Raw genomic sequence first — 25,819 nt, forward strand, 5'->3', positions numbered from 1 at the left:
CCACATGTGAGAATTGAAAACAACTTTTTGTCTTGTAAGTTAAAAACCAAACTTTTGAGTGAAAATAGCATCATAACACATGTGCATTAGAGATATAACTTTTTTTCATTCAAATATTTTATTGCAATTAACAATGCACTGTTTTGCATTGTCATTCCCATCTAGTTTACAACTATAATACCATTTTACTTAGGCTAATCAAGAATCATTTGATCTATTAGCCGAGTCCTAGCTAAGTAGTAGTAAGTCTAGAGAAGCATCATGCCTATGTACAAGCAGCTTCAACAGCTAAGCTCTTTGTTACTCCTCGGCATGGATTTCCAAATGTATTAATTGATACTCCAATATTACAACTGCTCGATCCAATGCAGGCCTGTAAATGATCATCGGATTCAGTATAGGTCAAATTGAAATATAAACTTTATATACAGGGTCAATGTAAAATATATTAACACTGGCCGTGTATAAAAATGAAACTCATAATAATACCTTTTGCACAATGGATAGAGCCCTATTGCTGCTGCAGCTTCCGTGGTTGTAGTTTCCACAAGTCCCACGAGGCGTTCCAAAGCTTGCAAATTTAATGGAAGAGATCGCCTGATTAGGATAAGGGCATTCCAGTGACAGTACAGGACCTACCTTTCTTTCTGATTCTGCATTCGAATTCCATGTGTCTACAGGTGGAGGGTGAGATTCAGTTACATGTGAACACACACTTTCTATCTGTTTTGTACCAAAAGATATTTTTGTAGGGTCGCCTCCGCTTTCCTCAAACAATACAAAAGTGTTGCTATCTGGCTTCAACCATGCTCGCGGTACATGATATCTGCAGGATCAGTGTCTCAATCAGTATCTAAAAGGTCTGCTTTATTCAACAATTACATATATACGATTAAAGCACATTATTTTTCAGGTATAATCATATCACTAATTAATTACAATGTCTGTGATGGTTTTCCACAATTCTTGAGGCATTTGGATGCAGAATATGTTCCTCTATAATTGCATGAGTCAGTACAGCCAGAATTCGGAGAGATGTATGTTGGCCAGTATCGCCCAATGCTCTGTCCGTTCACCCAAGCTTCGCCTTTTCCCATCCCCGTGAAGTCGATTGCAACCGGGTTACTTCCGGAGGGAGCAACAAAGTTCGTCTATTACAATATGTACCAACATTAGTCAACTGAAGAAAAACTTAAGAATTTAAATAGAATACTTTATTTTAATAAGATTACCTTGTACCAAGTCAAAGGTTGATTTGCAGGTAAGTTTGATTGTGAATTCCACTGTCCAACATTTCCACTAGACAGACCTACAAATTCACCTTGAAGGCCAACCTGCATTCACAAAAATACAGCCAATGTAATTAATTCACCAAAACTCAAAAGGAGAAACAAAAACAGGCCTTAAGTGAAGCCGAGACTAACCTGATATGTCCATTGCTGTGAGGTGAGATCGACGCTACTGCCATTTTTCAAGCCTTTCAATATTACCGGACCAGTGATCCCCGCACCCACTGTGTCATAAAATGCTCCATAGTTCTGTGGCGTGTAAAATTGACATTAACCAGATGATGCATATTAAAAACCATGATTTTGTTGTTGTATATGCTTTACTTATGTATAATAAGAAAATATGAACCTGTAATCCCACTGTTAAACTCAGGAGATCGATCGTGTTCTTTCCAGTTACAAGTGTAATAGGTATATCCACATTGACCTTCGCATTTCCGCTGCTGCCTGCTTTACTCCCTGAAAAATTTCTCGGAAATAACATATCGAAATGTCATTCATTACATAATTCATGAAATACTTCATTTAAGAAAGAAATATCAAGTGTTAACTCTTTTTTTCCTTACCAGCAAGCTTCCCATTTACAAAAGCATGAAGGGCATGGCCAAGGGATTCAATGTGAAGAACAGGTTGATCACCGGCATTATCTTCATAAACAATGCTTCAAAACAAATTGAAAAAGGTTAACATGGGCACGGAGAAATTCTAATTAAAAAAAGCTATCTCAACCTTGGAAACTCATATACCTTAATGAGTACCATAAGTAGTCACTTCTATCAGCCGTCGTGTTTATTTGCTCGAGCAGTCCAGATTTTGTGAATGCATCCGGCGTTGAAATGCCGACAGGTTCACTAATCCAACTCCATCCTGAACTTGAACTGTCCAAGGAATCAACCTTTTCTTTTAAAGATTCAGTTGCGAAACTTGAAATCATAGATGCAGTATTAACCTGTCATACGAAAAATACCTTTAGTTTATGTTCTACTTGCCTCTTGAACAAGAAAATAGAAGAAAAGATAACGACAAACCTTTGCAGTATTGAGTACAACATTTTTGCAGTCCGGTAAGATGCTCACAGACCATCCAGGCAAGTGATATGAATTTCCATTAAAGGTTACCGTTGCATCAGACATGCCGATGTTGGCAAGGAAGGCGGAGCATACAGCTCCTGTCTTGTAAACTGCAGTCTGAGATTCAAAAGTAAATCATAAGAGATATAACAAAATTATCCATGACACTAAATAGCTTGAAACTGAAACCAGAAGTTGTGATAAAAACTTAAAAGGTCCTCTTATTACCTCAAGATTTGGACCAGGAGATGTAATTGTTGGATCACTGGCTATCAATGCTTCTTCACAAAGCTTTATGGCCTTGTGCAAATCTTTAAGATGACCCCATTTGGGCTGTCTAATATCTCCTGCATCAAGCAGTAACATATTTTATATATTTAAATTTTAGTGGTTCATCACAAAACCTCATGGCCTTATACATAATATTGTTCAAAATAAATATGGAAGTCGAAAGATTGCATACCATACTCATCAATGGGTGCATCATAATCATAACTCGTTGAAATGAAAGGTCCACCCGTTGTTCGACCAAAGTTAGTCCCTCCATGGTACTATTTTAGAGCAAGCAAGGAAAAAAAAGTTGTGATATGATATCAGTTGGTTTGCTATCTCTTGCCTAGTAACTTTGAGCTTAAACTATATGCAATGTTGTCAATCACGGATTGCGGAAAATAGCAGTTGGACAAATTCAGTTATGAGCTACAACGACCCTATTTTACAATAATTTGTGATAAATAACTTGTTAAAATCTCGCTAAGCTGTAGCACCGCTATTTGACAACACTGACTACGTGTGAGATTAATTACCATGTAGTAATTTTGAAAAGTTCCACCCCGCTGAAAAAAGCGCGCAACGGCAAAAGCAAGATCTTCCACTGGTCTATAAGGCACAGCACCTCCAAATGCAAGAAACCTATGGTTTCAAAGAATTCAAAAGGTTGCAACAGGGGAAAAAAATTAAATCATATTATATTTTTTGAGTATGCTATTCAAATAACAAAATGATTTAAATAGAAAAGGTCGCTACTAACCATCCGCTCCAATTCTCGGTCCACATTTTTGGTTTGTTGTCAGAGTTTGGTGTGAATTGATCGCAATAAAAACTATTGCATGTGTTAATCTGCAAGCATTTAAGATAAGATATTATGAAATTAACAGTTATGTAGGATATTTGTAGACATCAACATGGTAAGATAGCTCTATCATGAAGATAAACAATCCAGTAAAACGAAACCGTCTGATAAGCACAGATCGAACTATTCTTTTGCCTTTTACTAAAAAAAGAAAGATGATAATCCAGAAAAACATTAACTGAATAAAACTATGTGGATAGCTAAAAGGAAAAAACATACAATTGGATCAGGTGCATTAGCCTGCTGGCACATAATCCAGGGAACACCTGTATCAAGAGATGTAGCCATTGATGCTGCCCAATCGATGTAGGATTTAGCAGCACGAGCATCATGTGTATCAATGTTCCCATACTCATTTTCAATCTGGCATAAAAAAAAAGTAAATATTCTCATATTAAATAACTATGCATCCACACACAGATGCAATAATTTCACTGAAAAAGGAAAAATTGGCATGTACTTCATATGATTTTGAGAGAATAGAACCTGAGATAAAATTATAGGTCCTCCTTGTGATGCATAGAGGTTCTCTTGCTTCATCATATCGACAATCTTAGCGGTAAACCGCTTCATCTCTGCCTTGAATGGTTCATTATTAGTTCGGAACTTAATTCCAGCAATAAAATGCAACCAAAGGGGGAAACCACTGTTTAAGGCGGAAAAAATTAAAATCAAGGATTAGATATTGTTAAGAAACTTTCCTTAAAAATGATACATTGAAAAGATTCAATTTTACCCGTAATTCCATTCAGCACACACATATGGACCGATCCGGAGATGCACATATAAACCTGCTGCTGCTACTGCCTTCACAAATCCAACCAAATCTCCCCTGCCTTCAAAATTATACTGACAAGCCAAAATATGTAATCAATCATTTATTTAATGTCTTTCAATAGAAAAAGTTCTGAAAATACACTATCTGATAAATATCTAAATGATCTTCTATCTATGAAGCACGGATGCAGACATGGACACACCTTCAATCTAAAGTGTCGGTGCTACATAGTCTTTTAAGCTTTTATGTTTGAACACTCACACAATGCAATGTAAGAAATAGAAAAGGGAAAACAGAAGAACAATATGAAGATGGAAAAGAACAGAACCTGGCCTCGAACCGGCTCGTGCAGGTTCCAGAAAACATAAGTCTCAATCACATCAATTCCCCCATCTTTTGATTTCTGAATAAGGTCAGGCCACATCTACAATAACAAAATATACCATTGTTATAAGTTCAAACATCAAACACAAATTGAAAAAGTACTGTATATCTATGAAGCACAGACACAAACACATACATCAAACACAACACTGACACGTAAACATTGTAATAATAGTTAGAAGAAAAAAAAATAAATGTCATTAAATGTAATCCCATATATCAGTGTCATAATGGTATATAACACCGACAAATGTTAAACACAAGACACATTTTCAATCTGAAGTGTTAGTGCTACGTGCTACACGGGTGTATAAAAAAAAAAACAGAGAGAAAAGACAAGGAACCTGAGGAGTGCTACGAGGATAATGAATGGAACCAGACATAAGAACCCTGCGTTTACCATCAATGACCAATGCTCTATGATCATAGGTAACATTGGAACAAAAAGAAGCAGGAACATAAACACCAAGAAACCAAAGCAAAACAAAAACAATTTGTGTCCCTCTCATTATCTTTTTAAGGTTTAGGAACAAACTAAACCAATACAATGAAGAATGATTCCTTCTTTGTTCTTGGTACTTGTATTTAAAGGCCAAGTTATGTGTTTATGACACACTTATCTTGAAGTAAATGCAATAACAATGACTTTGAGTTTGGAATACAGTTCACAAGAAAAAAACAAAAATCTTAAATGGTTGCTTTCATGATACAAAAATAAAAAGGAAAAATTATGGTAGCTTTCTTAGTACAAAAATAAATAAATCTTCTATGAGAATGCCTAAGTAGTTGGATTTAATCTCATAAGTCTGTGGTGTCTTTTTTTATTATCACATGCGTGTAAGTGTTGGAGGTTGTTGCTTAACCGCTTTGTGAAAAGATAGCAATGGAATTGTAGCTTCAAATTGGTATAAACTTGGAGAGTGGGAAGAGAATCAAATCAAATATAATCTAATGAGAGAAGAGTACAAATGTTAATTAAATAGTAGAATAATTTTCTTTTTTTAGGTTAATCAAATTAAGTAATTATAAAGTATTAGTATATGTTAAAATGGGCATATACTAGACATCAGACAATATGTGTTATAGCATGATAGAGGTATATGTTTATCTCTTTATTTTTTCTTTTAAAAAGTTTAACGATGAAAATAGAATATTCAAATTCACGTCTAAACATATAAAATGTCTATGCACAACCAATAAGTTGTACTTACATACGAGTCTCTTCTAACTTAATCAAAATTTTGGATTCAAATCCAGTCTTGAGTATGTAGCAGTGTTAAAACCCTTAGGGAAAGCTTGCCGCCTATTTGAATCACACAATGATCGAGCGATTAATCTCTACAGTTGCGCACAAAAGATACGTGATTTATACCCAAAAAAACCATTAAGTTGTGACAATACATGTTTGCATCTATATTTATTTCTTGTTATATTCTACAATTTACATGAATTTGAGATCGTTTACTTCGAAGTTTAAACTCAAAATTTATACCGAAAAAAATAAAAAACTGTCGTGAGATCTAAACCGTCCGATCTTGATCGGAAGTTTGCATCAAATCTTGATTGCACCTAATCCAAATCCAATTTTTTTTACATGAAATGAAAGTATCATTTTTCTATAGGGGAATCAGTCACTTTAATCCCTGAATGGGAAAGGAGTAGTCACTTTAGTCCCTGAATGCAGAGAAATTGCAAAACAGTCCCTGAATGTATATTCTGTTGGTCAATTTCAAGGACTAAAGTGATTAACGGAGTATACATTCAGAGACTAAATAGACTAACATAGTCTACATTCAGGGACTATTTTGCAATTTATCTGCATTCAGAGACGAAAATGACGACTCATTTCCTATTTAGGGACTAAAGTGACTAATCTCCCTTTTACTATAATTATTCTCCATATTGAAGGGCACGCCACGTCCAATTATTATAGTATTTAAAGCTTATAAGCATATATATCTAAACAAAAACTAAAAAAATATTGTCAGTGTCATCGTCGTCTTCCTCATTTCTGGTGCTGTCTTCTTCCTATGATTCTTGCCTACCCGGTCACTGATTTTGTCTCATTTTAGTAGCTATATATTGGCTTATATTAATTTGGTTATTGGGTGTAATAAATGAATATTGTTAAGGTAGTTAGCAAGTAGTAAGTACTCCCCCATTTTTATAAATTATGATGTTCCATTCCCATCTTAATTTAGTGTTTTTTCTCTAACAATCATAATTTAGTGTTTGAGGATAGGAAAAATCTTAATTTATGATATCTTGTTTAGTAAATTTTATCTTAAAGTGGAAACTGGGAGTACTACATAAAATAAAATGATGTTCTTAAATATAATTTAAAAACTAAAGTTGAAATCTAGTAAAAATTATAAAATAATTAGCTTAATTAATAAAAATATTAATAATTAATTTTGGAAAACCATATATAATTTTTTTAATATTCTTTTCCTTTATAAATAAAAAATTATTATAATATTTTATAAAATTATTTATAATTTTTAGAATAAAACAATCGATTATAATTTTTATCACAAGAGTAATTTTGTATTTTATATAATAAGATCAATTGAAATAAAATATTTATAATTAAATATTGAAATATATATATATATATATATATATATATATATATAGAAATGGAAGGCAATGTAGAACAAGTTGCGCTGCTAACCTTTTTGGATGGTAAAATGAATCCTATTAAACACAACATCCATATTCTTAAGACACATAACATTGTTATAAATGATCTTTTGAACTTTTTTTCAAAAGTCAGCAACCTCTTTTGCTCGAAAGTCAAAAATGTCAAATGCAAATTGTATAAAAACATGTTACTCCCTCCGTCCCAAATTGTATGTCACTTTAGAAAAAATATTTGTCCCAAATTGTATGTCGCTTTACAATACCAATGAAAAATTAATGTTACTTTTCTTATTATATCCTTAACTATTTATTACTCTCTCTTTTTTCAATTCCTTCATTTATCTTTCCCATATCATTTATTGAGGACAATTTTGTAAAACAATTCATAATATCTCTTTCCCACACAATATTAATTACATTTCTTAATATGTGTGAAATGTCCAAAACGTCATACAATTTTGGACGGAGGGAGTAATATTTTTAGGCAAATGCTAACTTGTGCCCTCAAGGACACATGTTAAAGAACTCATTATAGAAATATATGCATTAAAAATCGTACATTCAACTTCTAAAAAATGAAACTATCATATTTTCCAATGTAAAATTGCCCTTTTCGGGTTTCTTAACATGTGCCCTTAGGGCACAAGTTAACATGACCCATATTTTTATATTGGACAATGCTAAGTAGTGTCTGAAGGACATTGGATAAACATTCAAAACAAGTAAGTTTTCAAGAAAAAGTTGTGTAATCATTACTTAATAGAAAATAACATCTTATATTTTAAAGACAAAATTTTCATTTATAGATTCCTTAACCAATATCCTAAAAACACTGGTTAACAAAACTCTTTTATATTTGATCCCTTTATTTAACGTCATTTTGAGCATCGTCTATCCCACCGTAAAAATTATGGTCCCGACTTTCACGAGGGAAACCAATCAATTTTGTAATATTACCAAATTATTATAGGTAAGACACTAATTGATAGTATTATTCACTTCATTGTCTAATTGATATTATTAACTAATTGATACTCCATCCGGTCCTTATTATAAGTAACAATTAACTTTTTAGATTCATTCTGTAAGTGATGTGTCTAATCTATATTTATAACGAGATGCATTAATTATCTAATTAATCTAAAAAGTCAACTGTTACTTATATAAGGATCAGAGGAAGTATTTTCTTGATCTCGTGTCAACTCGACCATACTCCCTCTGGTCACTATTATAAGCAAAAGTTCACTTTTTAGATTCATTCAATAAATGATATATGTAGTTTACATGTAGATCACACACATCATTTATTAAATGAACCTAAAAAATGAATTTTTATTTATAATAATGACGAGAGGGAATAGTAATGAATCACATTGATGAAACCGAAAATGGCAGAGTACGGGCGAAGTGGAATACGGTCAAGCCATTAATATTTGAAAGTGGTTGTCAAAAGTCAAAATATTGTTGGAAGATTACGTGGAGTGAGTGGAACACTCAACACTATATTGGTCTTTGTAATTGAACATTTTACTCCCTCCGTTCCATTTTAATTAAGCCTCGACTCATTTCACACTTATTAAGAAAAAGTGTATAAATGAGAGTGAGAGAAAATGGTTTTGAGTTCCTTTGTCAACTATTTGTACATTTTTCTTATCATAAATGCAAAGTAGAATATATTGAATTGAGAATGGTGAAAGTAGTAATAATTAGAGTTATAATTGGAAAAAAAATAATTAATATTGTATTGAAAAGTAAAATTGATCAATTTTTCCTGAACGATATTTTTTTCCAAAAATGGATCGGTTGTTATGGGACCGAGGGAGTAGTTCCTAAAATTCATCTCTCCAATTGGATATTTTATTATGTTATATATCTATTTTTTTAAAAAGATTTATGTATCTTTTTTTATGAATAAAAGGGGATTTGTCCCAAAAGAAAACAAACTAAAGACCTCAAAAAATCCAATAGATGAATCTCTCTCCTCAAGGCATTACAAACAAACGAAGGACTAAATTTAAAGATTTTAATTTCATGCCTAAATGTAACAAATTCCTTATCACTTCTCAGGACACCTCCACAGGATGCATGCAAACCCACGTCAATCACTGCCCAATATGAATTCACACCCACTACACTAGCATTGGTCTGAACCCATTTTACATACTCACAATTCTTAACACATGTAATATTTAGATTAAGGGAAATGTTGAAAGAGTGCTTTTGAAGATATGAGCTTTAAGTATTTTTTTTTATGAAAATAAGTGTAATTAATTCATTGAAAATCGATGATATGAGCTGTCTTTGGTGTTCACTTTCATATCAAAATAAGTACAAGCTTTATGGTTGAAAACAAGATCATTCCTATACCACCATACATGTCTAATAAAAGTCCAAAAAGCATATTCCAATTCAACCCAAGATCTTATCTTGGTTGGTAATATCCTCCGGTAACCAATCATGCAAATCATCAACGAAAACACTCCTACATTACGTTTTTTTTCTTCTTTCTTTTCTTTCTTTCAAGTAGCTTAATGACTTGAATTCGCATTTTAAGATAAGTAAGTTAAGTGTTTAGAGTTCAAACCACACTTCCTATAAATTACTATACATTGTCCATACGGATTAAATTATGCTCATGTGTTTACTCTTGTATTACATTTCCATGATATATGTATACGTATTAGGTAGATTTTGTTATAAAAAAAATGTATTAGGTAGATATTTACAAATTTTGTAGAAAAAAATGATAAATATTTACAAAGTGAATCAAATTATTTTTAAAAAAAATTTAAAACATAGAAATGTGTAATATAATCTTCAAATTATATGATTTTGGTTTAGGATGTTCAATCTTGTAGTGTTCTCCTCTTAGATCCCATGTTCGATTCTCTTCAATACTAATTTTGACGGGTTAGTTTGACTTATTAAAAGAGAATATCTACAAATTTTATGACCAATCGACTAATCCAATTTAACTAATTGATTAATCTATTTAAAAAAAAACAAAAGAACTAATTGATTAATCTATCATTACCCTGAGCATCCGTACTAGTCTTAGTGTATGTTTAATTTCCCTTTATAAGGATTCTAAATTGACTTAAGTGGTGTACAATTGATTTTGACTATTTGTTGCTCTTGAATATAATTAATTTGTTTTCCAAGAGTGGATTCTAACTTCAATATAGACTTAGAAGCTATTGATTCTAGAATTAATTTTTACACTTACATTTATTTTTAGAGTTACATTTATTCTTCAACTAATTTTTGCAAAAATGTATCTAAACTTAAACAATTTTAGCTTTAATGATCGATCACTTTTAGTAATAATCAATTCATTTACAATCAATTTTATACTATATGCAATTCATTCTAACATACATGAAGTGCAATTCATTCTAACATACATGAAGATGTATCAATTCAACAAACATCACACTAAATAAGAATTGGACTCAAGCAACAAACAACATATATCATCAACACATTTATATTATGCAATTTAACACAAAAGTTACACATCACAAGGGATGGTCTTAAACACAAATTGACATACCATATTTCAACCTCTCATAACAAAATCGATAATCGTGAAAAACCTAAGGATCATGGGACATCCCTATTTGATAAACCTACTCCCTATCCATTGTATCCAAGAGTCAAACCCCCCTTAATACCTTATTTGACAAGTTTTGGTCTTTCTATAGATTGATTATGCTAGGAAGAATGATCCTTTCAATGTCCTGAAAATTTGGAGGCAATTCTGATAAGTGAGAAACAACACTGATATTATGCACTTCAAAATACTAGACTCACATATTGAACAAACGGAATTGGAAAAGGTTGAAAATTTTGAGAAATGAAATTTCTTGAGAGGTTTGGTCACCTTTTTTTCAAGTGAACATGGAGAGGATTGAAGATGAGAATTTGATGAAAAAATATGATAATTAAATTAACCCTTCAATTTTATAGTGTTGTATTTTGTGATCTTCTTGTGCATAGTTATTCATATTGTTTGACATGATATGTAACAATGGTGAAGTACGCATAGTTGCATTTATTTTTTGACAACTACGCATATTGTTGCATTATTCATACTAGCTAGCTAGAATTTAGAAATTGCAGATCATATATTCTGTTATCAATATTATATAATATACACGGTTAGGAATTTTTTTCATAACCCGATTTTTTTTTGTCTTAAACCCATTTTCTACAACATTTACCAAATTTAATAATTATATTATGTGGTTTTAATAATTATTTAATATTTAAATACATTAGTTTAATTTTTCCCCATTCTATTGAATCTGTGGATTCGTCCGTGATCATGAAATTTGTATTAGCAGTAGTTAGGTCATTCAAAACTCAGATTTCAAAAATATAGTTGTTGATTGGTTGGTGCATCATTCACAATATGTCTGCCTCTTCCTAATTTGTATTTTACCAAAAGTCAAGAAATTGAGAGTTTTTAAAATTAACCATGTAACCCAAGAAAAGAATCAATACATTTATTAATTATATAAACATGCATGAAGAACTTTGGGTTGACTCATTTACGTGTGACATATATGGTCCTATTATCCTATAAACCAAACTAATCTAATAATTCAATACTTGCAAGATTTGAAGCAACTATTTAAACTTACCTAAAAATATGAAGGTCAAATTATCAAGTATGTACCTATTTGAAGGAGAAAAAAAAAACCACTTTTTACTATTTGAATATACTTTTAAGTAAATGATCCATTCTACACAAAAAGTTGATATTTCTTTAAAAAATATATTTAGTGGGACAAAAATTAAAGGTTGGTATATTTATAGGGACCAAAAACATATTTAACCCTAAAATGTAAAAAGAAAAACAAAAATTTGATATTTCCTTAAAAAAAAATTGATATTATTTATAGATATGGAGTAGATTTGTGTACCAAATTCCACTAGTGAGACACATCATGCGAAAAAAATATATACTGAGTTTATCTCAAACAAATTAAAGTGGGGAATCATGATACTGACTGATATAAATGCATAGTGATAGTGGACACTCCATTCTGAATATTAGGTACTTCGTAAACCATTCCTAATTGCTCTCAGTGTCACATTCACCGCCATAGATTATATTCAACCTAAAGTACAAGATATAGAAACATAAAAATTCAGAGAAATATTCATTGTTAGCTACCTTGTGATCCCACCATATAAAATTGCTCCACTATGTGAGCAATGATCAAGAAAACAAATCAATTTGTCTTCTGTCCTATATTATTTGGTGGGAGAAAACAATTCCTAACAGGTGTCCGGTGATGCATTATTTCTTTGTAAATAAAGGAGAATATTAATTAAGATGGAAAGAAATTAAAAAAAAGTTTAAATGGTGCGGGAGGCTTACCGCTTCATTACTAGTCATGTGGATCACTCGGATAGGAGACTCGTCAACAATATTTGGCATAGGCACATACCGATAAAGGTGTCTCTGTTTGTAAGGCGCCTTCTTCGCAATGACTTCCGACTCGAGACAACATGTCACGAAGGAATTTAGTTCACACAAATAATTCATTGTGTGTGCTTGGGTGTGAAGTTATGGAAACGGCAGGTCACTTATTTTTATCTTGCGGTAATTCTTTTATATTATGGTCGTTGGTATCAACTTGGTTAGACTTGTCTTTGGTATATTCTAATGATCTTTGACAGCACTACCTTCAGTTTTGCTCTATGGTGGAACTTCCCCGGGGTATACACTCTTATTTTACAGGTATATGGTATGCTTGTGTTTGAGTGATATGGAAAGATCGGAACAAACATATTTTCCAAAACGAGGCAACACATTATCTCGTTCTTATGGAGAAAATCAAACGCAACTCTTTTTTGTGGTTGAAAGCAAAGAACATTTTTTTTTTAATTACTGTTATTATGATTGATGGACACATCCGCTCCTTTGTATGGGAGTGCACCAGTAATTTATCTTAACTGTTACTTGAGGGTGCCTTTCATTTTCTGGCATATGGTTGTCTGTAAATATTTTGCGGTGTCTCGCTTTTTGCAAGTCTTATGTTGGGTGTTTCATCTGCATTATTAATATATTTCATTTTAACTTGTGCAAAAAAAAAAAGAAGTTTAAATGGCATTAGTGTGAAGGGACAATAATTAATAGGCCAAATACCACTTTTGGTCCTTTTAGTTTGACAGAATTCCCAAGTTACGAAAGTTTCAATTAGGTCATTTTAGTTTGACAGAATTCTTAAGTTAGTCCGTTAAGATTAAAAAGTTTCAAATAGGTTCTTTTAGTTGATAAACTATTTCACCGTAACCGTTTCAAAAGTTTCAAATAGCTCCTTTTAGTTTGAAACTGTTGAAACTTAAAAGGACTAGCTGACTTGAGAATTCTGTCAAACTAAAATTACCTATTTGAAACCTTTGAACTTAAAGGACTAACTTGGGAATTCTGTCAAACTAAAAGAACCTAATTGAAACTTTCGAAACTTCAAGGACTAACTTGATAATTATGTCAAACTAAAATGACTAAAAGTTGTATTTGGCCTAATTAATACTATAAAAACATGAAAGGAAATTAAACCTATTTGAAGATTAATTTTTGTATTATTTTGTATTTCTTAAAAATGTAGTTTTAACCAAAATACAAAATAATATAAAAATTAATGATATAAAATAATAAGTTTAATGTTTGTATTTTTTTATCAATGATTTCAATGCTTGAGATTTTTTCTTTCTGGAGGTTGGGTTCTATGGTTGATGCACGTTAAGTTTTAACTCATTCTTTGCATGCATGTCATGTTTACTTCAATGCAAGTTTTCTATATTTGCCACCATCTATAAGAAATTTGGGACAATGCATCATATACTATTTCTCAATTCATTATCTTAAACCAAACAATCAGCCAATTGACTATATTTCTCACTTATTTTTCTTTTCTCGCAATCTCTCTTCTTTATATGACATCACAATGAAACACACCATAAATAATAATCATGGAGTGAATAAAAGACTAATTTTATTCTAGAAAAGGCACGTGAATCAAAATACGGATAACTTGTTTGATTTTATAAATATTTATAAAATCAAACAATTGAAATGAACCAAAATTATCCTATAAATTTCTTAAAAAAAAATTTATCTTATAAATTGTTTGCTATTAATTACTTTTGAAATATCTAAAATACAACATATATAAGGGACAAATTTCGAGTATGCTTGTAATAATTAATAGTAATTAATTAAATACGTCGTGTTTGTTGTGGTGAGCATCAATGTGATCATGAGTGAATCTGAGACTCGAGAAGTGAGGACGGTGTTCGATTTACATACATGTACTTGTGAGAGGGAATGATGATTCCTTTCAGACTTATGTGAAAACTTGTACTAGTTAGTTGTCTATATGGTCTTTTTGTTTGAGGATGTTTCTTTCTATGGGAGCAGAAAACAAACACAATGAGATGTACTATGTTGAGTTACGTAATGTTGTGTCTGTTTGTAATTGTGTGTTCATCTATTCATACATACTTACTTATTGTGTACTTGATTTATGATTTACTCATCCTATCTATGCATGTCTATGTTTCAAATTGTGTGTTACTTGTGTGTGTGAACGAGGACTCTCTCAGCAAGATGCCAATGAGTGTAATTTGTACCTAGCTTTGGGATAACTAAGTTCAAGATTATACGCCTTATCTATAATATTCCTTTATGCTAGCTAGATTTAGGCTTTTGTATTTATTTTTATGAGGGATGTTTCGAGACGGGATAAGTTTCAAGTTTTGGTAAAAAAAAAAAAAAGAGTTCAAGATGCGAAATCTTACGACAATGGTAAATTGTAGAATCTTCATGAATGAATGTGGAGGTCAAAATCCGAGGTGGATATACTGACGATGGAAAACACTCTAACGTTTAAGTTGAAGTAGATGTTAGGGTTAGAACTAATGACACGTACATTTTAAGTCTTGTGCTCATATAGGTCGACAAACGTGGTATTGAGAACAATAAATGTTAGAGATATCATCAAAAGAAACCTATTAGACCAGGTCAAGCCCAATATCACGTCAAACAAGGTTAAAAAATCGCAAACAACACATATGTTAACCTCATATCATGTTTGATTAAATCGAACATGCATGCCAATTCAAATTCGAAAGCTTGCAAATATGACAAACTAAAACCGACACATCCCACTTAGGGGTTTTGATTCTCTCCATTGAAAATTCGTTCAGTTTTTCTCCATTTTCATTCTCCAGTTTTAAAACACACAACTACTTTTCTTTATAATTTAACTTTTATTTTCTCTCTGTCATGTTTGATGGTTGTGATTCAACTTGAAAAAAATTGAGAAATTTTTTAGTGGAGAGGATCTACACCCCCACTAAGATACGTTGTCAGTAACCTTGTCTATTACGATTTTGGAGTCATTTTCTACATGAGTTGTGTTTTTAAACAACTATTTTATTGACAACTTATGTGAAAACTATAAATTTATAAAGAAAAAGTATATATCGACATGAAAATCAAGACAATAAAGAGATAAAATAAAACATAATATGAGTATGAGAGAGAAAATTGTCACAAAAAATATCACAAAATAATTGTACAAGTATCGTTTCTCTTTTTACATAGATGAAATATACTCTCCCATTAAGCTAATAGCAAGGTACATTTCTCATATATATTTGGAGGACAACCTCAACACGTTTAAAGACTTAAATAAATTTTCATAGTGATGCCTTTTAAATTAAAGATATAGAAACCGAGTTTCGTAGAGTCTTAAATTTGAACTTAGGTTAGGCATATATGAAGCTCTCATTTTCACTAATTTAACTTGGATAACATCTACTTGTTGGGTCATAGGGGAGCCTGAGGGACCATCCACATCGAGGCTAAAACAACATATTTAAAGACTTAAATAAATTTCCATAGTGATGCCTTTTAAATTAAAGATATAGAATCCGAGTTAGTCTTAAATTTGAACCTAGGTTAGGCATATATGAAGCTTTCATTTTCACTAATTTAACTTGGCGAACATCTACCTGTTGGGTCATGAGGGGAGCCTGAGGGACTGTCCACATCGAGACTAAAACAACCACATAAGCGAGAGAGACACCACATTCTTACCCAAAACCTTAAGGCAATATGTTTATGGGTCCTCTTACTTATAAGGTGTTCAACCTTTCGTATTTTATCCGATGTGGGACATATAAGTCACACTTGCACACAACAACACCCCTCCTTAAGTGTGAGTCCATATTTTCATCATGGTGTGAGTCCATCTTTTCATCGTGCTCCCCCTTCAAGCGAAAGCTCTTACTTGCTTGAATCGTCGTTGCTGGTTTCTCCGCAAACGGACCGACACTACTTGTACCGTCGTTGTTGCTTTATGCACAAACGGACTGACTGTCTCGGTCATACCCTTCGTCGAACGGGGCTCCGATACCACTGTTGGGTCAGTGAGGGGAGCTTTGGGGGACCGTCCACATTGAGGCTAGAACAACCTCACAAGCAAGAGAGACACCACACTCTTACCCAAAACATTAAGACAATGAGTTTATGGGTCCTCTTACTAATAAGGTGTTCAACCTTTATTTTTTTTTATCCGATGTAGGACATATAAGTAACACTTGCACACAACAACACTACCATTAGTTAGTCATATTATATATTTTTTAGAAAATTAATTTTTTTAGAAAATTTTTTGAGCAAAAACTTTGAAGCCTAAAATCATAACTTCGACTGATACTATATTTTCGCATGTTCAAAATTTATATTTATTTAAAGACTTTTAGTGTATTGTACATAAAAAGACTTTTATATATAAGTTTTATTGTGCTAATATTAACCAAACAAAAAGTTGTTCAAAACTAAAAAAAATTACTCCATGAGAATCAAATTAGGACAATCCATTTTTCTTTTTCCAGTTATCATGATATTGATATGAAGTTTTCACCGACGCTTAAGGCACGATTAATCTTCGTTAGAAAACATGCGGAGCACACACAAGGTGTATTCCCCCCTACAACAAGATTTTTTCATACACAGGATGCATCGATCGAACTCCTAACCATTTAGTTATAAAGTTTAGATCTGTTATCACTTGAACCAATTCATTGTATCAAAACATATTATGAGGTGAAAGGTGTCTCCTTTGTTGCATGTAGATATGCCCAATATTTTTTCTTTTTTTATAAGTGTATAAGATTTGGGTGCTAAACTGCTAATAGCATTCCCAATACATTAGGCCGAATAGCATTAACAGATTTTTCGGGTCGAACTGGGCCATATTATTTCAAACCGAATTACCCGTACGTTTCATCTTCAAAACCCGGTTCGTACAGAAAGTAAACCCTTGTGTCAGAAACACCGTGAAAGTGAACTCAGTGTAAGCTGAAAGGAAAAGTGCTTGTACTGAATAATCACTTATCAAAGTAAAATCACAATGGCTTCTTCCAACAATTCAGTAGCAGAAAACAACAAGAAGAAAACCAAAAAACCACAAACCTCAACTCCTACAAGCAAAATCAAGAAAGACAACAAAAACATTGAAAAATCCAAAGAAAACAACAACAAGAATAAGAAGAAGCTCAATTTCACAAATGGAAATTCCAAAGAACAGGAAGAAAGTGGAAGAAAAAAGAAACATGCAAAGGATGATGACGAAGAAGAAGATGCGAAAACGCATGTGTTTCCTATGAATCGAATTAGGACGATGTTAAAGGGTGAAATTAGCGATTTGCGTGTTTCTCAGGAAGCTATATTGGCTATTAACAATGCTGCGGTAATTTTATGAATTTTTATGTTGATGTTTGTATTGGTTATTGTTATGTGTTTTTGATTCGGTTTTTGTGTTTTATAGGAGAAGTTTCTTGAACAATTAGCGGAAGATGCTTATGGTTGTTGTGCTCAGGATCGGAAGAAATCTTTGAGCTACAATCATCTATGTAATGTCCCTGTTGCTCTCTACTTTTTTCTATAAGCTGTTATATTTGTACTTGCTACTTGTGTTTGGTGTTTGGTATGTGTCAGTGTCCAACACCGACAAATGTGGTTGCGTTTAAATTATTTTCGGTGTCTATGTGTTATGTTAATGTCAAGTGCTTATGTCTGGGATTCATGGCATATCAGCGCACTAGCAATAGCCCAAATCTAGTAGCTTATGGGTGTCTATGTGTTAATGTCAGTGTTTGGGCTAATTTGGATAAACAACTTATTTGCAGCTTATCATGATAAGCGCTTATGTATAAGCTCACATAAGCTATTTCTATAGAAAGGATAAAATAAAGTTATATTATTTTTGTATATGCTATAAGTTGTTCTTACAAGTTAAATTAGAGAACTTATGAAAATAACCTGAGAAAAGCTTTTGAAAATTGTCATAAGCTGTTTTCATAAGTTCTCCCAAATAGGCTCACAAAACTTATGCTAATAGACAAGCTCAAATAAGTCAATACAAATTAGCGTCTATATTCTTGGAACTTAAGGGATGCTTTTCTTTGTTGGAAAATATTGGCTTGGACATTTAGGTTTTGTAATCTATTAGGCTATGATTATTATTATAATATAAGTGCTTTTGAGTGAGAAATATGCATTCTGCTCAAACAGTTACAAATTAATATGTGAGAGTGGATTGTCAATTTTGTACGTCTCTAAGTACTGTTATCCGTCCGTTTATTGTTTTTGACCATTTGTTACCTTGTGATTGGTCATTTACTAGTTTTGTTGTGTTTTCATGCAAAAATATTTGTCATCAATAACAATGTAATTTTTTTTTGAGTAAATAACAATGTGATCATAACTTAGCAAGTTAGCAGTGATCTTTTGTACTTTAAAAATGAACTGCTTGAGTAGAATTCTTAGGCATTTGTGGTTACTTTTCTGAGGAGAATAACGGATAGGTAAGTTGAGTTTTGAAAGAGCTTTTGCCCTTAAGGTAGGGAATATCAAACTGGTTTTATTTTTTTGGTACATTGAGGCTTACAATCTAGCAGCTGTCCCAAATGAAATCTAGTTAATAGTAAATATTGAATGAATTCAGTATGAAGTTTTTTCCCCGCATAAAAATGTTACAAAATCTATTCAACCAATCATATTAAGCCTATCAGTTCATGGGGACTTAGAAGGCATGGATGATAAGACACATGGATGAAAACATGTTGTGCGATACTAGTAACGATTCAGTTCATATACGATTTTGCATATTGATTGATTATCTCTCCATGTGATGTGAAGTGTGATGAATTTTCAGTTATTATTTCTCTTGAACCTTTTCCTCTATTCACTTCTGAATGGTTTTCAACCCATTCACTTATAAATATCACCACTACTTTGTTCTAGAAACCTATATTCTGATTCACATGAACTAAAATTAACCTATTATTAAGTTAGGGTCAAATGGTTCAGAGATATGGTAAAATCATTAAACTTCTTCAGTGCTGTAAACTAGAAAAGGGAATGGTGGAGGTATTTTTTTAATATTTTCTTTTACTCTTTTGTATAATTGCTGTCATTGCAAGCCATTTCAAACATTGCTTTCTTTTTCCCTGTGCAATATTGAAGGAAATCTCTATCATTATCATGAATAAAAATCTGGTAGTTGTCAAGAGAAAAATCATTAATCTAACCCATTAATTAGGCACTGGGAGTTATCATTCACCGTAAGTCTTTTGTTCTGTTAGTTTTTTTTACTTTGATCTCTATCAATAAGAGCAAAAGCGAGGAGGGTGTGTTCAACAAAATTTCGTAAAACCTTGTTTGTTTTGTTTTTGGTCTGCACTTAGCAGTGTTAAATTGAAAATATGAACCAACATAAGGCTTAATATTTGACCTATGCCATAAGTAGGTTGTAAAAATGCTACTTTGTATGTCCATTGGAATTGATCCTTGTGCATGTTTATTTATGTGCTGTTTGTTCATTGAGACCTTTTTTCCAATTACTGATAAGACAACTGCTTTGTGTTTCAGCACGTGTTGTTAGTAAGCAAAAAAGATATGACTTTCTGTCCGGTAATTTCTTATCCCTGTTGAAATTTAATCTGGTGACCATTGAAATATTTGAAGTTCACCTTTCCATGTATTTATTTACCACTAATTAAAAGGGTTTCTGCATTGTTTTTGCTTGTTCAGACTTTGTTCCTGAGAAAGTGAAAGCTGAGGATGCATTAAGAGAGACAAACTCAAGAGGGAATAAAGGAGGTTAGGAAATGTAAAACACAGAAAGTGGTGAACCTAAGTCAATTCTTTTGTTAAACACATTCTGAAATGGAAACATGTATGATGGTTAGTACTTAGTAATGCACTGTTTTACATCTCCATAGTGTATTTACCGTTGCACTCTTCTTTAAAGCTTCCATCTCATATGGCTAGATTTTTCTTTTCTTGCTGTGGCTATGCGAACTTGATGCTTGACATTTGTAACGGTTATTTTCGTTTTTATTTTTATGCTGAAAATCCCATGGGAAGATAGAAAACATATAGAGTTACTAAATACTAACGACAGGGTGGAAACAATGCTTAAGCTACGTTTGTATGCTTTTAGGTGGAGGGTAATAGAGGGAAAAGAAAGAGAAAGCTAATAATGGGATGGATTGGAAGTATTTCCCCTTGTTTTGAATGTTAAAGTTAAATTAGCGGGAATGATATTTCCTCCCTTATTTATTTGGATAAAACTCTTTTCGTTTGTTTTCCCTCTAGTTTGAGGGGGATGGATTTTAAGGCTTTGAGATGGAAGGAGGGTAAGAAGTTCTCACCCTCCACCCCCAAAAAAAATTACTTCACCCCTGCCCTTGTTTGCATTGTTCCCCCTTTTTATTGCTTGGTTACTCACTCCTTCCAGCTCACTATTTTTATTTTTATTTACCCTCCTTTCAGCTTGCCAACAAAGATTTTGGTCACTTTCCCGCTTTGTTGTCTTATTACATTCCAATTCCTTCCCAATACCTCCTAAATAAACTAAATAAAATCCCCAATTGGATCTAAAATTGACGGGTTAGTGTGAGCTTATCCATGCGGTTATGCACCCTTTAGAATAGGAATCCTTTTTGTGAAAGATCCCCTTCCTCCGAAGTCCTCCCTTTCAAACATCAATTATTTTTTCCAACTAATTTTAAACATGAATTCAGCATTTCAGTTGTTTTTTTAGATGCTACATTCCTTTCTTTTCCCTGATATTTGTTCATATCTTGGTCCCAATTGTTTGCTCAGTGCTTTGGATGACAACATTAGAAAGGACTCAGTGCAGTGGTCTTCTTTCAGATGTTGTTTTTTGAGTTTCAAACCAATTTTATTTGTTGTTTGTCAACAGCACTTGGTACCGTCTGAAAGTACAGAGGATGCAGATCTGAAACACAATCTGTTTTTTGTCAACTGTAATAGTGTGCATAACCACTTCCTCCAGAACTTGAGAATCAACACTTTTGTCAACCACCATAAACGTATTCCATTGAACTGCTAAACTAAAAGTTGGTCCTTGTGAACCATCTTTGCATTTTTTTTTTCTTCCAAAGTATTGACTCAAATCAAGTCTAGCAATCAACGTTGATATTCAACCAGACCCGAAAATGAAATAGACTTGTGATCCAGCTTGCAAGATTGTTAAATGTCAATTGTGATGGCTGTCTCTATCCAAATTTCCTAAATGCATAATACCTATTTACTTGAAGTAGACCTCTCAGCAGTTCTTACATAACATGTTTATAATAATAAAATTCTGGTTTCTGGTGGATGATTTTACCCCAGAAGAATGTTCGATATCACCAAAGATATTGTTAGAACTATTACCTGTCATATCTATTTTAGGAATCTAATGTAATTAATCTGCTGTTAATTTTATGCTAGATTCAAACTTTAACATTCCTTGGTTTTATGGCTCGATGGCTATGTACACAAAAGGACACAAATTTCATACCTGATCTTATGATATAGTAAGACTATATAACAAATCATTATGCATCAAAGTAAAAATATACTTTCAAGTGTGGCTCAAAATAGCCATAGTGTTCACTATTAATGAATGGATTTTAAAAAAATCCCAAAATTATAGCAACACTTCTTTTAGAAACTAGATAGTAAGAAAATTTTATGACCTTTGGAGTAATCATCTGTTAATCAATCCTTCTTCCACAACAAACATTAATGGCAACAAACATAATCATCAGAGTCCCACCGGCAATAAACACTGAGCTAATATCGTAGTTCAAAGGCTAACATCAACAGAGTTTATTCAAGTAACCAACATCAGATTTCTCACCCATTCCTAATAATATCATGAAACTTGATCAAAATCAAAATGTATTTTAAAAGTAAAATTCAAGAGACTTGTTTCTTGAGTTGGAAGCAACTACTTGATTGTTTTGCTATTTCGAAAGAATTACAATTTACAAGTAAATGCTACACAATAATAATCACTTTTTCTTTTTATTTTGCCCCCTCTCTCACTCACACACACACACACACACACACACAACCACATACATTATCTCACTGTTTTTCCTGCTTCCCCAAGCAAAATCCAACTTCCTAATATATTAAAGTAGCATTTGACACACTACCTCTCATTGATGTATAAACATGTATGCTGGCAATTTAAGTTTCTAAAGAAACATTTCACCAAACTTCAAAGGAAAAAAACCCTTTCATGATTCCATATATTTCCCACCCTCCATCACTCCTACATGCATCAAAGCATTCACTTCAAGGACCACCCTTCCATTTTCAACTCCTTTCTACAAAATATGGTGATGATGAAACATCCATTCCTCTCTTTCACACTTCTTCTAATTGTTTTTTTCTCTTCCACCACCACTTTAGCCCAGAAATCACCTGCTCCGGCCCCTTCGACTGATACCGCCCCAACCGACATTATCAGAATCCTCAAAAAGGCTGGAGGGTTCACCACGCTAATCCGTCTTCTCCAAACCACACAAGTGTCCACCCAAATCAACTCTCAACTCTTAAACTCGAACGGTGGTTTAACCTTGTTTGCACCAAACGACAATTCCTTTTCAAGTCTCAAACCCGGCTTCCTCAATTCGCTTAGCGATGAACAAAAGAACAAGCTCATCCAATTCCACTTGCTACCTACATTTGTATCCATGTCAAATTTTGATACTTTGAGCAACCCGGTGAGAACACAGGCTGGTGATGACCCTTATAGGTTGGGACTGAATGTAACAAGTTCAGGAAACCAAGTGAACATGACAACAGGTATTGTTAATGTCACAGTCGGTGGCACTGTTTACACCGATCACCAGCTTGCAGTTTACCAAGTGGACAAAGTGCTCCTTCCTCGGGATTTCTTTGTTGCTAAGCCTCCTGCTCCGGCTCCAGCACCGGAAAAGACTAAGTCGTCTAAGAAGAAATCTTCTGATAGCGATGGTGGAGTTGCAGGAGACGATGATTCTGGTGCTGTTAATGTAAAACAAAGACGTCTGATGTTGGTTCCTGTTGCTGTTGCTACAATCATAGTAGCAATATATTCATGGTGAAGAAGATCATGTACCAAAAGGTTAAAGATCATGCAACTGGGGCGGATTAATTGATCTACATTTTGCAGTCTTATATAGTGTTTTTTCAATTATATTGTCTTGTTAATTTTTCTTTATTTCTTATTTCTCACATGAATCTAATCAGTTTGTATATGTAAGCTGGTGTTAAAAGAAAAATGAATCTATGTAAAATTGAGAAAGCTTCCTATGACAAAATCAGTTATCATGGAACTTTATGTTATTAGGAGAAATCTCAATGATTTTGCACAAGATCACTACTACAGTATCATAAAATTTAGATATATGAGTGGGGGTGAATTGATTCTAAGGCCATTTTTCTTAGATTCTGTATAGTATTGTTTAACTAATAAACCAAGAACTTGACAACCTCTTTATATGATCCAAACCTTCGAGATCTTTCGATTGTTAAAATTTTCGACAGACTCCATTGCCACAAAAATTTAGACAGGAGATTTATATATCGATTGTAATGAGAATTTGCACTCGTTATTTTTTTCTACGTAAAAGGGTGAAAATTCAGTCAGAAAATCATTTGTTTGCATTTTTGTGAAAAAAATCTTGATGACATAATATTGTGAAAATTTCTGTTATTGTAGAATTCATCCGTGAGCGAGACAATGCGAGTTAGAGAGAGATCTGGGAGACCAAGTTAATGATGCATACATATGAATTGACATGCTTATATTTGAGAAATATGAGTTTTTGTATAATCTTACTATTAATGTTACGATTTACGATTTCACTTCTCCTGCTGATCATGCGTAAAATCTATATTTTGACTACCTTGCATATATAAGTACACATAGACATGTACATGTACATGAATTGGAATACTATAAATAGTCTAATATTTTTAATTCTCCTTTCTATTTTCTTATCTAAGATAAGTATTTAATTAATACACATGAGATGTCAAAAGGTTGGCTCAATTTTAGAACAAATGCAGAAAGGATTTTCATTAGGATTTTAGTAAATCAAACAATTGGATTGAAAAGGTTGATCATGCATGTCTCAATTTAGATTGCATTGTGAATGTCTCACATTTACAACTATCCTAGGATCAAAACATTAATGTGAAATAAATTCTAAATGAAATATCATTTCAGGTTGATAACATGGTTAAATTTGAATTACGTCCAACACAATCCTCACAAATAAAAAGTGAAATTTACACTCGTATATGAAGTGGGACTCACATCCGACAACGTGTTAACATTATGATCAAGTCAGACATACATCGAAGCATGCTCATCGGAAAGCTTCAAGTATAGATCACAAAAGTCTTCTAAGGGTTGTAATGAGGCTATGTTACAAGAAATTGTCATTTACTTGAGAAATGTTTCAAAAAGGCCTTATAGTAGGGAAACATTCCTTACTAATTACAAGTGTACAAGTTATGTACACAATATTTAAACCTATGTGTAATATGTACTACTATTTACAAATATTTATAATTCCCATTTATTTGAAAAAATAACCCTATGGCGATATGAAAACATTGATCAACAATTCTTGACGACTTATTTTCTTTTTTCTTTTTCTTTTCATCATTTTTTTTATGTGGGTTTCATTTTCAAAGTGTGTTACCCACATGGATTTCATCCAATAAGAGGGTGAATGTTAAAAAGAAAAAATCTATTATCATCCCTATCGTAGGTTAGGTCATAGATCCCTATAGATCAATTTGACCTATTATCACCCCTATCGTAGGCACCTGTTGATTGATTTGACCTATTTTCACCCTTACCTTATACTCATGAATTTTACAGTTTCTCATAGAAATAACTATGTTGTTAAAGTTGCCTCATAATTGTAAAAAAAAAATAAAAAAAAAAAACTTGCTTCATTTGGAATGCATGCTCAGACTTTTTCTTGGTGGGATTATCTACCTTCTCCTTTATTTGGGACAACTTTTTCACAACATATTAGGCCTACCGTAATTTATATAATTTATATATCATTTGTTTCCTAGGTTAGGTTAATGTCCTACTATATATGGTTTTTGTTTTCTCTATGTCTTTAG

General features: G+C 32.6%; 3 protein-coding genes across 4 annotated transcripts; 2 read left to right on the forward strand and 1 right to left on the reverse strand.

The window, feature by feature from the left end:
• Positions 1 to 86: 86 nt before the first annotated feature.
• On the reverse strand, positions 87 to 5,351 carry LOC11409535 (beta-galactosidase 8). The gene is made up of 18 exons (XM_003606355.4): positions 4,998 to 5,351; positions 4,598 to 4,693; positions 4,228 to 4,340; positions 3,978 to 4,137; positions 3,711 to 3,854; positions 3,390 to 3,478; positions 3,166 to 3,271; positions 2,823 to 2,910; positions 2,588 to 2,706; positions 2,318 to 2,476; positions 2,036 to 2,238; positions 1,856 to 1,950; positions 1,639 to 1,748; positions 1,425 to 1,538; positions 1,233 to 1,334; positions 940 to 1,151; positions 490 to 826; positions 87 to 373 (listed from the first exon to the last, which is right to left on the reverse strand). The coding sequence occupies exons 1-18, from the start codon at positions 5,160 to 5,162 to the stop codon at positions 266 to 268; spliced, it is 2,520 nt and encodes an 839-aa protein (XP_003606403.1). The 5' UTR covers positions 5,163 to 5,351; the 3' UTR covers positions 87 to 265.
• A 12,190-nt stretch (positions 5,352 to 17,541) lies between these two features.
• LOC11416661 (DNA polymerase epsilon subunit 4) lies at positions 17,542 to 20,760 on the forward strand. 2 transcript variants are annotated; one of them, XR_005645793.1, is made up of 5 exons: positions 17,542 to 18,071; positions 18,150 to 18,234; positions 19,679 to 19,753; positions 20,255 to 20,296; positions 20,417 to 20,760. XR_005645793.1 is itself a non-coding variant. In XM_003606357.4 (4 exons), the coding sequence occupies exons 1-4, from the start codon at positions 17,733 to 17,735 to the stop codon at positions 20,488 to 20,490; spliced, it is 540 nt and encodes a 179-aa protein (XP_003606405.1). In that variant the 5' UTR covers positions 17,550 to 17,732; the 3' UTR covers positions 20,491 to 20,751. The 2 variants fall into 2 exon arrangements, 1 of the variants encoding a protein (XP_003606405.1); XM_003606357.4 differs by lacking the exon at positions 19,679 to 19,753 and having other exon boundaries at positions 17,550 to 18,071; positions 20,417 to 20,751.
• Positions 20,761 to 22,859: 2,099 nt separating this feature from the next.
• Positions 22,860 to 24,147, forward strand: LOC11415664 (fasciclin-like arabinogalactan protein 12). Its single transcript, XM_003606358.3, has one exon. The coding sequence runs from the start codon at positions 22,963 to 22,965 to the stop codon at positions 23,773 to 23,775; it is 813 nt and encodes a 270-aa protein (XP_003606406.2). The 5' UTR covers positions 22,860 to 22,962; the 3' UTR covers positions 23,776 to 24,147.
• Positions 24,148 to 25,819: the final 1,672 nt, after the last annotated feature.

The sequence above is a fragment of the Medicago truncatula genome, chromosome 4, assembly GCF_003473485.1.
Source record: "Medicago truncatula cultivar Jemalong A17 chromosome 4, MtrunA17r5.0-ANR, whole genome shotgun sequence".
NCBI classification, from domain to species: Eukaryota; Viridiplantae; Streptophyta; class Magnoliopsida; order Fabales; family Fabaceae; genus Medicago; species Medicago truncatula.